General features: G+C 45.2%; 1 protein-coding gene across 9 annotated transcripts in view; it reads left to right on the plus strand.

The window, feature by feature from the left end:
• Positions 1–15864, plus strand: part of CYRIB (CYFIP related Rac1 interactor B) — a 148154-nt gene that overhangs the window by 28392 nt on the left and 103898 nt on the right. For 6 of the 9 annotated variants that reach the window (XM_070802438.1, XM_070802440.1, XM_070802441.1 and 3 more), the window contains one exon: positions 10596–10648. In XM_070802438.1, the coding sequence (XP_070658539.1) occupies positions 10596–10648 (53 nt within the window). Of the gene's footprint in view, positions 1–10595; positions 10649–10707; positions 10784–15864 lie in introns of those variants that run through there. The other 3 variants (XM_070802449.1, XM_070802443.1, XM_070802444.1) reach the window with 3 other exon arrangements.

The following is a 15864-nucleotide window of genomic DNA, read 5'->3' on the forward strand; positions in this document are numbered from 1 at the left end:
ATCTGACTATTGTCCCTGCAGCCAGAGGGAGGAACTTGTTAACAAGGGGACTTCTCTCCCCAGCCCTAGTTCTGCCTCGTGCTCATGTGTGCTCAGTCATGTCCAACTCTTTGCAACCCCATGGTCTGTAGCCCACCAGGCTCCTCTGTCTGTGGGCTCCTCCAAACAAGAATACTGGAGTGGGTTGCCATTTCCTTCTCCAAGGGATCTTGCCGACCCAGGGATCGAACCCATGTCTACTGCTCGGCAGGCAGATTCTTTACCACCGAACCACCTGGGAAGGCCCCTAGCACTGCCTAGATAGTCCTCATGAGAACCACCTTCCCAAGCCCTCAGATGACAGACACCGAGTCCCAGCCATGCCACTGGGACTCACAGTCATCTGGGAGCTTTCTGCAAACACCGGTGCCCAATCTAAGGAACAGTGTTGCTAAAAAGCTCCCCAGGTGATTGTGATCCACAGCCTGCTCCTCCGGGGACCTGCGGCCTGTTCCTGCCGAGGGGGTGGATTCATTAGGGCCGGGGACAGGTTCCAGACACCAGATACCTCCAGGGCTTCGCAGCTGCTCCTGGTTGCCAGCTCATGACTGTGTCCTGGCCCTTGGGTGAGGCAATGGGGGTGGTGTTCTCCTTACATGTGCCGCATACGGGCTGCGCCCTGTGTGTCCTGGGCCCCTGGGCACTAAGTGGCCGGCCCGGGTGTGCCTGAGCCCTGTGGGGCACCGGGGCTTCCTCCGGGCGCTGCCTTCTCACTGCTATGGGCAGGGCCTGGATCCTTGCCCCCTGGACCATGTAGGGTCATCCTCAGATGGCCTGAGGCTCAGCATCTCCCAGGACCCAGTGCCCGCTGCCCCAGTGGGACTCAGTGACAGTCAGTCACAGGTCTGGGACCAGTCAAGCAGCACAGTTGAATCTGTGAATCTGTCAATCAGCACAGTTGAATTCTAAACCCGGCAGTTTGGAATCTGAACTTGAACCTGCCAGGGATGCTGAAAGTCTGGTCGAGTTGATGCCCTTGCACTCTTTTGGGTTCAGAATCATATTTTTCTAGCATTTTTACATAGTATTTTACATTTTTTTACATTTAACATGGTTCATTGGCTTCCAGAGAAATCCTTTTGCATAAGTTCTCCCAGGAACCAACCACTTTCTGAACACTGTCTCGTAGTCAACTTGTCAGGATCACAGAGGGAGAAACAAGCTTCCCCATGGAGTTGTGACACATTTGCACCTGACTGAGTCAGGATTCGAACCATGGTCATTCTGACTCTAAAGCTCATTCCGTGCACAGAGGTGGACCGTAGTTCCAATTATGTAAAACCAAAGACAAACTGTTCTATATGGTGGCTACTAGCCACACAGGGCTATTTAAATAGAAATTAATAAAAATTAAATAGAATTAAAAACTCGGTTGCACCAGCCAGAGTTCAGCTGCTCCATAGTCACCTGGGTCTGGTACTCCTGTATTGGACAGTGTAGATAAGGAACATCTCCAGCAGTGCAGAAAGTTCTATCAGTGCTGAGCTAGAGTGACCACATGGCAGAGACATGGCTCTGGGCCCGGCTTGCACAGTGGCTGAGGACGGATAGAGGCGGGGACATGGTGAGCCAGCCGTCTCACTTTGTTGCATGCATGCTAAGTCGCTTCACCTGTATCCAACCCTTTGCGACCCTGTGGACTGTAGCCCACCAGGCTCCTTTGTCTGTGGGATTCTCCAGGCAAGAATACTAGAGTGGATTGCCATGCCCTCCTCCAGGGGATCTTCCCAACCCCAGGATCAAACATTCGTTTCCTCCATTGGCAGGCAGGCTCTTTACCTCTAGCGCCACCTGGGAAAGCCCCATGTCACTTTGTTGGTGTCCACTAATAGAGTGACCAGCTGTCCTGGTTTGCCGAGGGATTTTCAGGGACTTGGGACTTGCTTGGTTAATGCTGGGAAATTCCCAAGAACCTGAGACATCGGTCACTTTGTTCACTGCACTGCGTCCATGTAGACCTCCTGCTTGTGCTCAGGTCCAGGACACAAGACGTGAACAAAGAGTTGCTCCAAGGTCAAGGGTGGGGGGAAGCTAGCTGATGAAGTGGCAGCATAATCTGGGAGGAGTGCTCTGAGAAAGGGGAGTACCAGGTAGGATGTCCCCAGAAGCCTTTCCCTAAAGGGCATGCGCCTGAGCCGAGAGCGGACACCTGGATGCAGTTGGTTAATCAGGTGAAGGAGTTTGGAAGTGGGTGGAAGCTCAGTAGTCAGCCCTGGGTAGTTAGGAGTCGGAAATCTTGGGAGCTGGTTCTGACTCCGCTGTGATCCTGCTGTCTTCACTGCAGGCAAGTTCCTTTCCTTCCGCATGTCAGATTCTCCCATCTATAAAACCAGGCATTTAGACCAGACACCCCCAATAACATTCTCTACCTTCACCCATGTCCTGCTTTCAAGTAAATTGTGATATGTCTTTAACGGTGGCACAGTTTGGAAAAGGTAGGATTAGGGCTGACCCACAGGGTTGCGGTTTTGCTGAGATGGTACTGAGTCTGGCTGTTCAGTCTCCAGGAAGTCTTCTCTTCCTCCTTCACCTCCTTTTTAATTTATTTTTTTAATTGAAGTATAGTTGGTTTACAATGTTGTGTTAATTTCTGCTGTACAGCAAAGTGATTATATATATTCTTTATACATATATATATATTCTTTTTCTATTAGGGTTTATCACAGGATAGATATATACCTATGTTTAATATTTGTTTATTTATTTAGCTGTGCTGGGTCTTAGCTGCAGCACACAGGATCTTTAGCTGTGGCATATGGAATCTAGTTCCCTGACTAGGGGTCAAACACGCACCCCCGTGCTTTAGAAGCATGGAGTCTTAGCCACTGGACCACCAGGGAGGTCCCCAAAGTGGCATATGATTGTCAAGATTAGGTGATGGGAGCTGAGAGGGCAGTGCAATTGATGAAAGCTGCAGTAGTTATCTTAACATTGTTATCCACAACCATTTACCTCCTATGTGCTTATTTATTTTCATTTTCTAATTTCTGATTCTAAACATTTAGGGTTGCCCCTGTGACCCTATCCTTTGTATTTCCTTGTCACCCCTGGTCAGAGTCACATTGTGTCACAGTAGCCAATTCACACACTGTCCTTGGAGCCTGAGATCCTTGAAGATGGGAACTCTGTCCTCGTCTCCATCTCCCTATGCCTCTGGAGTTGTCTGGCATGTGATAGTCAATCATGATATTCTTATTGAGCAAACCAAGCTACTACTTGCTTGTGTGGTCACTTTTGACTTTGCCGTGGTTCTCAGAGCTACTATTATAAAATGCTACAGACTGGGAACTTATAAACAGCAGCCGTATAGTCCTTACTGTTCCAGAGGCTGAAAACCTGAGATCCGGGCACCAGCGTGCTTGGGCCAGGGCTCTCTTCTCATCGTGTGCTCACGTGATGGGATGAGTGAGGGAGCTATCAGGGGTCTCACTTACAAGGGCACTAATCCCATTCATGAGGGCTCCACCATCATGACCTCTCAAAGGCCTGACCTCCTAAAGCCATCACACTGGGGAGTTAGGATTCCAACATGGGAGTTTGGACAAGACACGACAGAGTTGCTCAGTCCTGTCCGACTCTTTGTGACCCCATAGACTGTAGCCTATCAGGCTCCTCTGTCCATGGGATTTTCCAGGCAAGAGTGCTGGAGTGGATTGCCATTTCCTTCTCCGGGGGATCTTCCGACCCAGGAATCGAACCCGGGTCTCCCGCATTGCAGCAGACGCTTTACCGTCTGAGCCACCAGGGAAGCCCGGAGGGGGGACACAAACATTCAGACCAGTAATACTTGTTATGATATGTATAATAATTATTATATGTATAATATGCATATAAATGATGCTGAAGCTCCAATACTTTGACCACCTGATGCCAAGGGCTGACTCATCGGAAAAGTTCCTGATGATGAAAAGGTTGAGGGCAGGAGGAGAAGGGGACAACAAAGGAGGAGATGGTTGGATGGCGTCACCGACTCAATGGACATGAATTTGAGCAAACTCCGGGAGATAGTGGAGGACAGGGCAGCCTAGCATGCTGCAGTCCATGGGGTTGCAAAGATCAGACACGATTTAGTGACTGAACAACAACAGTACATCTAGAAAAGCGCACATCATGATTACTTTTGCTTGTGTACGGATTTGCAACATGCAATGGCAGATGTTTGGAGTTAGAAGGCGAAAGGAAGCAAACATTGGCATGTTCAGGTGTAAACCATGGAAGGGTCTCCTGCTAACAATGTGATCCTGGACCAAACGCAATAGATCTTCCAGTCTGGCTGTTGAATGCCTTCTCTGCTTAGCCCAACAGGAGACAGATGCCGACTGGCTTAATTCATCCAAGCAGGGCAACAGGAGGTTTGGACATGTTCTTAATAAAACTTTCTCATCTTGATTAAGAAATATATATATGTTTTTTTTTTTTTAAACAGATTTTTGTTCTCTTAGTTAAAACTGAGGGGTAATGTGAACATATAGAAAAATGGCCTTCCTAATACAGGCTCAGGGAGGCAGTGGTAGGGAAAAGTTGGATTAAGAGAGCACTTTGAACTAATTGCAATGTTAGCTTTTCCAAGTGACTGTGGAAACTGCTGAGTGCTCACAAGTAGCTTTTACCCGGGCCCCTTGAATGTGCAAGATAAGCTAGTTACCTGTGCAGTGATCACATTTAATATTTTTTGACAAATTTATAAAAAGAATGAATGTGCTTAAAAAAATTTTTTTTAAGTTTGTTAAATATTGCCCTGGGGAGTTTGGGATCCATATGCATATACTGCCATATTTAAAATGGATAAGCAACAAGGTCCTATTGTATAGCACAGGAACTCTGCTCAGTGTTACGTGGTGGCCTGGACGGGAGGGGAGTTTGGGAGAGAATGGATACGTGTGTATATATATATGGCTGAGTCCCTTTTCTGTCCACCTGAAACTGTCACAACATTGTTAATTGGCTATTCTCCAGTATAAAAAGGAAAGCTAAAAAAATATTGCCTTGCTAATATTTTTACATTCTCACTAAGTCCTTTGAATAGTATAAATAAAACTTCAGCTTAAGTTATGCAGATTATCATGAATCCTGAATAACAATACTTATTATAAATAACATTTGTTGAGTATTTAGTACATATTAGCCACTGTTCTAGGGGAAAGTTTTATTAAATAAGTGATTAAGAGTTGTTGGAAATAGTGCAGAGCTCTTGTAATTGAACAGGATTAGGGGTATATGTTTATAATTTTGTTAACATATAGATATTTTATTATTATTAACATAGGGATAGAATGAATCAAGGCTAAGAGAAAACAGCAAGTGATAAACAAGCCAATAAAACTACAAGGTGAATTCACTGAGGAGAAGGAGTAATTACTTGAATTATTATTTTTTTGTTTAATTAACATTTATTAAGTGTCTTCTGGGTAACAGGCCCTGTCAGGTACTTTTGCATCCGCTGTTTTATTTAATTACAACGCCTTCATCGCTCGCAGATAAGATTTCCCGTGGGCTTTCTTCGACTGATGAGCTAACCTAGCCCGTGGTTTGCAGTCCTGTTTGTGCTGTACAGTCACCTAGGGATCTTGGGAAAACTATAGTGCTAAGGTTTCATCCTTAGAGGTTCTAATTGTGCAGGCTGGGGACCCAGCAGCGGTATTTTTAAAGATTTTCCTCCTGCCCTGGTGAATTTTGGTTGAGCTGGAGTAAGAACCACTGTGCTAGGCCATTTGAGATGTTATTTCATTGGCACAAAAATATTGCTTTAAACTCTTCAGCGATAAGCAGCTATTGCAAACTTTGGGAGTTTGCTGTGCCAGGTGGATACAAGTCAAACATCTGTTTTCCTTTGTCTGTTTCCTATTAAATGGGATATGGAAAGTGTCAGAATAATGATTGAATGAAGCAGGCTAGAAAATGTTACCCTCAATGTCCCAGACCCAGAATTTCCAGGTGCACTTCATTTGTCACCTGGGTTTTGCTCTGTGGTGGTTTCAGAAACATCATGCCAGTGACTTGCATAATAAGTTTGTTCGTTTGGTTTTTGTTTTAAATAACTTCTACTCTAAAAGGCTCGTGCGTGTTAAGTCGCTTCAGTCGTGTCACTTGTGACCCCATGGACTGCAGCCCACTAGTCTCCTCTGTCCATGGGATTCTCCAGGCAGGAATAGTGGAGTGGGTTGCCATGCCCTCCTCCAGGGGGTCTTCCCAATCCAGGATCAAACCCACGTCTCTTATGTCTCCTGCATTGGCAGGCAGACCCTTTCCCACTAGTGCCACCTGGGTTCCTTTAAATGAAATACATACATTGATACAGAGTATCGATCTGTGAATAAAAACTTTAATAAGAGGACACAGGAATTATAAGGAATTCTTTTGGTGGAAGGGTTATATAGGTCAAAATGGCCTCCTTAAAAATTATGTTTGCTGTCACAGTAAAGTTAATATAAAAACATTTTTTTAAAAAGTGTTCAGGGAAAGCTCTACCAGCTTTCCTTTAAAAATTGTTATAGCCTGAGATCACATTATAGAGAATTAAAAAGTGATCCATAATCCAAGAACATACCCAGACCCTAAAAAAGTTTTTTTAGTCATCTTCAAAAATAGGTCGATGCTTCAGTGGGAGCTTTAGTCCTGCCTAGAGAATCCCAGGGGTTGTGAAAGTGTGATATAATTGGTGGTCAGGTAAGGGCAGATTCCACTGCTGCTGCTGCTGCTAAGTCACCTCAGTCGTGTCCGACTCTGTGCGACCCCATAGATAGCAGCCCACCAGGCTCCCCCGTCCCTGGGATTCTCCAGGCAGGAATAGTGGAGTGGGTTGCCATTTCCTTCTCCAATGCATGAAAGTGAAAAGTGAAAGTGAAGTTGCTTAGTCAGACCTGCCAAGTATTTTCCCCTAAAATAAGCAACGTTTCTGGTAGGGGCAACTAGATAGCCTTCCGTTTAAGACCGTTGTCCCACTTTAAAAAAAAAAAAAAGTATTTAATTGGCTGTGCTGGGTCTTAGTTATGGCATATGGGATCTTCAGTAGTGGCATGCAGGATCTAGTTCCCTGAGCAGGGATCGAACCCAGGCCCCCTCATTGGGAGTTCAGAGTTTTATCCACTGGACCACCAGGAAAGTCCCTGATGTCCCCCTTTTAAAAACATTATATTGCGTTAGCTAAGAGGCCTTGGGCAAGTCATATCATCCTTTCGGACCTGAGTTTCTTCACTGGTATCACAAGTGGTGGGGGTGTTAGTTTTCCAATGGGGCTTTGCTGAGCGTCTGCTGTGGCTTAGGGAGCCCTGGGGGAGGGGTGTTGAGCTGACACCTCTCTGGGTTTTCCAAACTGGTCTCAGAGCTGCTATCTGAGGGCAGCTCTGGGTGGGTGCACCTTTGCAGAGACATTAAACCCATTCATGTCTGCATGCATTTTTGAGGGCTTGGTATGAATCAGGGGTCAGTGCCAGGGGCGGGGGACAGCAGAATGACCAAAACGAGCGTCCGCCCTCAGGTAGCTTCAAGTGTCCTGGAGACGACAGTCTACACAGATAATTCAGCTAGGTCAGGGGCTGGGTGGGAGAAGGAGGTTGGACAAATGACTGTGTGAGTGAGTCCTGGGTGCTTTTTTTTTTTTTTAAAGAAACAAATGACAAGTAGGGGACAGCTCCCTCCTTGAGTCACTGGTGAGTCACTCCCGAAGGGAAAGGAAAGAGGAAGGACAGGGCCCACGTGGGAGGCTTGGCATTTCCCTGAGTGGACTCAGGGACGTGGCTGTGCTGGTGCAAGGGCTGTCAGGCCAAGAGGAGGATCTGGGGTCTCAGAAGACCACAGGGTCAGCCCTTAGGACTGGGAGGGACTCTGAACATGTTTGAACGTTATTAGTCGCTCAGTAATGTCCGATTCTTTGCCATCCCATGGACTGTAGCCCACCAGGCTCCTGTGTCCGTGGGATTTCCTGGGCACGAATACTGGATTGGGTTGCCATTTCCGTCTCCAAACCCTAGGTCAAGGTCCTGGAATTTGGTCCAAGGGTCTTGTGATTGGGGTGGCTGGGATTCTGTGAATGCTTGACCCTCCTAGTCCGGGCAGATTGCCCTGGCAAGTCCACCTGCTTGCATGTCCAGGTCGACATACGTGATGTCTCTCTTCCTGCCTCTTGTGCTTGATGTTGTGAACCAGCCATCCTGCCTATGGGTCTTCCCATATGCTGCCAGTTTTGCTTGGATCCCCTCGGTTGGGCAAATTCTAACTTGTCTTTTTGTTCGCAGCTTAGATAACACCTCCTTGGGGGAAGTCTTCCTTATACCCAGCACTTTCCCTCCCCTGTGGAATTAATTAAATACCCTTTTCTGTGATTGCCCAGCACCTGTACTCATCGGAAGCACAGCATCTTAACCATTGAACTGCCAGGGAAGTCTTTATTCCACTAATCAATGAGAGCTCTTTGTGGCTGGGACAGTTTAATTATTGGAATTAATCCCATGGCCACATGCTTGGCACGTTGAAGGAGCTCAGCAGATAGGTCTTGAGTGAATGAGTGTCCTCCCTTGACAGAGCAGCTGCAGAAGCTCAGCAAGGTTCAGTGACTTACCCAAAGTCACACAGCTCTGAAAGACTAAGAACGGACTGGAGCCCATGCTGTAAGTCTAAAGAGGGGAAAAGATCAGATCCAGTTTCTAGAGTCTCCCATCCAAGTACTAACCAGGCCCGACTCAGCTCAGTTTCTGAGATCAGATGAGATCAGGCGTGTGCAGAGTGATATGGTGGTAGACCGGTTTCTAGAGTCATAGTCCAGCTTTTCTCTGTCCCCAGAGAGGAAGTGAGAGAAAGTCACCCTTGTTTTGAGATGACTTTCTTTCTAGGAGAGACATACTCTCTTTCCTGGTTGTCTCCAAGTGATGGCAAGACCAGCCTCATCTTCATGTTCTTGAAAAAGAGTTTTGTGAGAGCAAGTTAGTATACTTTTTTCTAATTTCTAGTATACTGTTTTCTAATTTCTAGGACTTTTGCCCAGGACCTTAAAAAATTGTTCCCAAGTAAACAGCTTGTCTTATTTTCTGCTTTGTAAATCTGGTCAAAGAATCAGAAAGAAAGAAAATGAAATCTTTATGTAATTGAGCCGAGAGGACTGTCACCGTGCTTCTGGGCGTCTGTGTGTAAGTGCAAACACACAACACACACACGAGTGTGGACCTTGTGCTTACCTGTGAGGCCTTAACTTGTGAGTGTGCTTTGTTCAATCTGTAAGTCACATCTGCCTCTCGCGGCCCAGTGGACTGCAGCCCACCAGGCTCCTCTGTCCATGGGATTTCTCAGGTGAGGATACCGGAGTGGGTTGCCATGCCCTCCTCTAGGGGATCTTCACGACCCAGGGATTGAACCTGCGTCTCCTGCATTGGCAGGCGGGTTCTTTACACTGAGCCGCCAGGGAAACTTGGTATGCCTATGTTGTTCTAAATGAAATGGCTCTTTTCTTTGGCCACTGAGCAGTTTTGTGATTATTCTTGAAAAGGGAATTTTAAACCACATTCAGGTGACAGCAGAAAGGAAACCTGTACTGGCGAACGAGAGGATTGCTGGCAACGCAGCCAGAGTGGTTGACGTGATCGGCTGATAACGTTCCCCCACGACAATTAGGCAGGGCCCCTGAATCTTTTGTGAATACGGGAGGCTGGTTAAGTGGCTTCCGGTAGTCTCAGTCTCCAATGACAAGCAAAGAGAAAACACCTCAGGCAGCTAAAGATTTAATCAAAATGAAAGCCAGAAAAAAGCGTTCTCTTTCTGTTGCAGGCAATAATGAGTGTCTAGACATTGCAGACCTTGCTCTGATCTTTACACTTGATGCTGGTGAACGGGTTCGAATGGGATATTGTTTACCTTGGGTTTTATGAAAACTCCCTTTGATTCATAAGTTTGTGTGAATCTCTTTTGTAAGAGTTCTGAGGGTGACAAGGATGGTGTAATGTACGTTTGTTTTCCTTTCTCTGTGGTGTAGATACCTAAAGCAGGAAGCAAGTCAGGGGTGGAATGACTGAGACCAGTTCAAATTCAAGTTGAGCTGAGTGTTTTTCTGAGACCCGGACTTGCTGACGTAGCCCAGAGTCCCAGCATCCTTTATCATAGAATTATGAGTCTGAAAGGATCGCCAGGCTCCACCCTCTATGTCCCTGGGACAATGCAGTCCAGCCAAACTGTATCCCTTCATCAGAGGAGTTTGATTTGGGGTTTCTCTTTATTTGCTGTGCAACCTTCAGCAAGTTTACTTGACTTGAATATATAAAGAACTCTTACAACTTGACATCTCTGAATCTCCATTTCCTTTTTTTTTTTTAATATCTTCATTTCTTTATTTGTCATATACCAGACTGTCTTGAATGTTAAATGACAAAAACATTTGTGAAACATCTTCTGTAAAATATAATGGTTTGGAGAAATATTATTTGGCTTGAAATACTACTGGATGGAAATGTTATATTGGGTTATTATTCTTGGTACAGGAAAAAAACAGTAGTGATTAGGATTTACTGGAGGCTTTTTGTGTGCTGGGGACTTGTGACTTGCCTAATCCTTGCTATATCTCTGTTTTGCAGGAGAAGAAACTGAGCCCTGGAGTTTGAGTAATTTGTTCAAGGTTACCAAGTTGGTAAGTGACAGAACTGGATTTGATTGTGGCCACCTGGCTTCAGAACTAAGCGCTTCATTTGAATTGTCTTGAGCCTCACAATAGCCCTCGAGAGCTGAGGTTCAGAGAAGTAACTTTCCCAAGTTCTCTTCACTGGTAAGGAGTTGTCTGAGTCTGTTCAGGCTGCTGTAGCAGAGTACCATAGACGGGGTTGCATATAAACAACAGAAATTTAATTCTCACAGTTCTGGAGGTTGGCAAGTTCAAGATCAAGATGCTGGCAGATTCAGTGTCTGGTGAAGGCCCACTTCCTGTTTCTTTGTGCTATAACCTCACATGTGGAAGAGGCAAGAGAACTTTCTGAGGTCTCTTTTCTACTAATCCCATAGATGGGTACTAATAGGTACCATAGATGGGTACTAATCCCATCTATGAAGGCCCTACCCTCGTGACCTAATCACTTCCTAATACCATCATGTTGGGGGTTAGGTTCCAACATAGGTTCCCCAATTTGGAAAGGGGATGCCAACAGTCCCTTTCAGAGTTGACTGAAAAATAATAACTATATCCAGGGGAGCTCATCAGTCCCCAAGTGTCAAAAATGGAGAGAAATCCAAGCCAAATGGTTATATGAGCTGAAGGCACAATAACTTATGGGGCTTTTGCATCCACAAAGCAGCTGTAGAGTCTAGGAGTTAAGGTTTTGAGACCACAGTGGGCCTAGAAATGAGACTTGGGCCCAAGGTAGACATGAATTTCCAGGAGCTTTAAACATTACATGTCTTCATGAAAAAGGACTGGAAAAGCCCCACTGTCAGGAGAAACAGAGAGGAAGCTTTTTTTGAGTGGAGAGAAAGTCACCAGGAAGAAATGAAAAATCTGGGGCTATACCGTATGTGGTTGTGGAATCTATATTGTTATTATCACGAGATGTGAGAACTTGAGTTGAGAAATTAGTATAAAAACTGGCTACTGTCTACTGTGGGGCTCTCTAGCACAACAGTAGGGATTGTGTTGTGTGTTTACACAGTCACTCCACTGGGTTATTTCAACAACCCAGACCTGGCAGACTCCCGCAGAAAGAACTCTGAAGATGTGTGCATAATTAAATCATATGGACTATTTAGGAAAGGAGTGACTTTGAGTTGAAAGTAAAAAAACCGTCTAAAAGAGACTATAAACTGCTGCTGCTGCTAAGTCGCTTCAGTCGTGTCCAACTCTGTGCGACCCCATAGACTGCAGCCCACCAGGCTCCCCCGTCCCTGGGATTCTCCAGGCAAGAACACTGGAGTGGGTTGCCATTTCCTTCTCCAATGCATAAAAGTGAAAAGTGAAAGTGAAGTCACTCAGTCGTGTCCGACTCTTCACAACCCCATGGACTGCAGCCTACCAGGCTCCTCCGTCCATGGGATTTTCCAGGCAAGAGTACTGCAGTGGGTTGCCATTGCCTTCTCCGAGACTATAGACAATATATTTTTAAATGATTAAAAAGGATACAAAAATGCAATGAAAGGTGGAAAAAGAATAAGTTGATTTAAAAAGCTGCCACGTAGAAGTGAAAAATAGTGATTGAAATTAAAATCCAACAAAAGCGTTAACTGACAGCCTAGATGTCGTGAAAGATGCTTAGTGAACTGGAAAACAGTGATAACAGTGTACGTCTGCTTAGTCCTTAGTGTGTGCCAGCCGCTGTTCTGTGTCCTTGTTTTAACGCATTGAATCCTCAGAACAAACATCTAAGGAAGGCGTTATCATTATCATCTGTGCTTTACAAAGAAACGAAGGTGCAGTAGTTTAAACCACTTGCCCAAGGTCACAGAGCTGCTAATGACAGAGCTGGGATTTGACCCCTGGCTGTCTTTTAGTGTAGCCTAGAGTCTGTGTGTGCAGTTACTACACTGTAGAGTATCATTAAGAATAAGCACTAAGCAATAAAGAGATGGGAATACGGTGGAGAGGCGTAGAGGAGTGGAGGAGAGGGTCTGCTTATGGCTCAGCACAGGGACTAGGGGAGAGGCAGCATGAGAAGACAGAATGATCAGCTGTCCCTTCAGATCTCCTCCACTTCTGAGGTTCCAAGAATTTGTGATCCTACTGAGAGCAGACATATTGTAAAAAGGGGCAGCAGAGCCTCAGTTTCCACTGTAGTATGCCTCAATGGGCTGATGTTTGACAGAGGTCTCTGGGGGGAAAAAGAGAAGCCCTGACTAGCATTTGCCCATCTCTGTGGTATCAGTACTTCCACCATGAACAATTTAAAGCTACCAACATGATGTCACTGAACACAGGCTTGGGAAGAGATGTGCACAGTCGGCTCTTTCGAGCCAGCCCGAGCCAGCTCAGCACACCAGTGCTGATGTTCATTCTGTTTTAAGCTCTGATTTCCGGGTTGTGCGTCCAAGGGGCAGAATTTTCAGGCAGTAGTAGAATCATGTGTGGTATCACGGGGCCAGGAAGAGACCGTGGGACAAGAGTGAATCTCTGCCCCGCTTTCTTCCCTTGAATTTGATAAACAAACCATTCTATGAATGTAGTTGGGCAGACTGGCATCCTTATGACCCTGTTCGTGAGAGTAAAAGTGAGTCCAAACTCTTTGAAGGCCATTCCAGCATTTTAAGTGTTTGTACCTTTTGACTCTTGCAACCTCAAGGATTTTATCTTATAAATCCCATCTTTCCTATATATAAATACACACACACACACACACACACACACACACACACACACACACGAAAGTGAAAGTGAAAGTTGTTCAGTCGTGTCCACTTCTTTGTGACCCCATGGACTATACAGTCCATGGAATTCTCCAGGTCAGAATACTGGAGTGGGTAGCCTTTGCTTTCTCTAGGGGATCTTCCCAACCCAGAGATTGAACCGGGGTCTCCTGCACTGCAGGCAGATTTTTTACCAGCTGAGCCACAAGGGAAGCCCATATATATTTAGTTTCCAAGGATTTTATCATATAAATCCCACCTTTCCTCTAGTAACACGTCTTACCTGTAGTGTGAAGATGTGTGTAATGTAAGCTCCTTGCAGCATTGTTTGAAATAGCAAGTCCCTGGAAGCAACTGAAATAAATGTATGTCAGAAAAGGATTGATGGAAGATATTAAGATATATCCTTACAGGAGAATACTGGGCCACTGTTTAAAATAATACGTCAAATATACCAAGAAGGAATCAGCTCCAGGATGCATTTCTTTTTTTTTTTTAATTGTTTTTCTTTTTATAGTTGGCATATAACATGAGCTTCAGGGGTACAATATAATGATTCCGTATTTGTGTATATTGCTACATGGTCACCACACGAAATTTGGTTAGTGTGTGTTGCCGTGCATAGCTACACAATTTTTTCTTGTGATAAAAACTTTGAAGATGTACTCTCTTAGCAACTTTCAAATATGGAATTCTGTATTTTTTTTTTTTTTTTAAGATTTATGGATCTATTTAATGGCTGCTGGGTCTTTGTTGCTGCGCTCTGGCTTTGTCCAGCTGTGGGAGCGGCTCTCTTGTTTGCGTGCCTGGGCTTCTGTTGTGTGGCTTCTCTTGTTGCAGAGCCCGGGCTCAGGAGTTGTGACTCACAGGCTTAGTTACCCCGTGGCACGTGGAATCTTCCCGAACCAGGGATCGAACCCGTGTCCCCTGCATGGGCAGGTGGATTCTTAACCATGGGACCACCCAGGAAGTCCCATTATTTCCTGTATTATTAACTGTAGTCACTGTGCTGTGCCTTACGTTCTCGTGACTTGTCTATTTTAGAACCGGAAGTGTGTACGTTTGACTCACTTTGCCTGTATCTCCCAGCCCCCAGTCTGTTCTCTGCATCTATGCCTAGGGATTTTTTTGTTGGTGGTTTTTAGATTCCACTTAAAAGTGAGATAGTACAGTGTTTTTTCTTTCTCTGACTTAATTTCACTTGGCATCATGCCCTCAGGGTCCATCTCTGTTGTGGCAGAAGGCAGGATTTCCTTCTTTTTTTACTGCTCAGTAATAGTCCATTATATATATATATAATAGATCACACTTTCTTTATCCATTCTTTCCAGGATACATTCTTAGGTTAAAAAAAGCTGTATGCAGAAAAGTGTGTGTGGTATGCTCCCTCCCGTGTTTGGGGAGGGGGGTGGAAAGAGGGATTAGTGCTTATGCAAACCCACCCCACACATACAAAAGCTTGATGATTTTTGCATAGACTTTGCTGGAAGCACACCAAAAAAGAAAGTGGTTGTGGGCAGTACCATTTAATTCTTGAGAAGAAGTCAAGGTGATGGTGGGTTTGGGGTGAATGAATATCTTATTGTATATCCTTTTTTTAAGCAAAAAAATTTTTAAACATAAATGTTGTTGTTAAACTCATTAACAAAAAACTTCCCTTTGTGAGCTTTCAGCCTGCACCCCCTCTTAGTTTTAGAGGAAATTGGCATGGGGTTGCTGACCCCCAGCCTTTACGGAACACATGCCAAGCACCAGGCCCTTGCCAGGGTTGTCGTACACTATGGGTCTCTCCATTGCCTGACTCTGCCTGGACTCCAGTAGTGGCCTGGTCAGTGCGTGAAAAATAGTAATCCCATTTTCAGGAAGAAGGGCGGCTAAGTCTTTGTGGGAAGTCACATGGCAAGCAAGAAGGGGAAGTGGAATTCACATGGCACTTGAAGAAATCTTAAAAGTGCCTTGGGAACAGAGAGAACCCAGCTGCTTCTTAGCAATCCCCGTTATCTGGTAGGCATCCGTCCCTCCTACCGCATCCCCAGCACCTCTCTTGAGATCACGTGGACGTGTTCCATCAGTATTAATTTTTCCACCTCTAAGATTCTTTGCTCTGGAAAGTTGGAGCTGTGTTCCCGGACCAGATGAATCGCTGATGTGTTTGGAAACCACAAAGGCAAGGAGAATGTGTCCTGCGATGTCCTCCTTTTCTGACTTACCTGCACAACTCTCCTGTTGAGTTTTGCATCATCAAAGATAACAAAGAGACACTAGCTCTGTTCACTTAAAAAGAGCAACCTTCAGGGCCTTTCTTAGCAAATTAGATGTTCCCAGAGGTGCTTCTGTTGTCGCCCTTGTTGTTTTCCGAGATCAGTCACATTTCTAACTCATCCTGAAATGTCTTATGGAACCAGAGGCTTACTCTTGTCCTCTCTCTTTTATCATTTGGTAGTAAATAGGTTATTCATCTTCAGCGGTCTGTCATGATGTTTTTGTGATTATATCAACAGTAGTCCAAATAGGCAGTAAAAC

Source organism: Bos indicus, chromosome 14, assembly GCF_029378745.1.
Source record: "Bos indicus isolate NIAB-ARS_2022 breed Sahiwal x Tharparkar chromosome 14, NIAB-ARS_B.indTharparkar_mat_pri_1.0, whole genome shotgun sequence".
NCBI lineage: Eukaryota > Metazoa > Chordata > Mammalia > Artiodactyla > Bovidae > Bos > Bos indicus.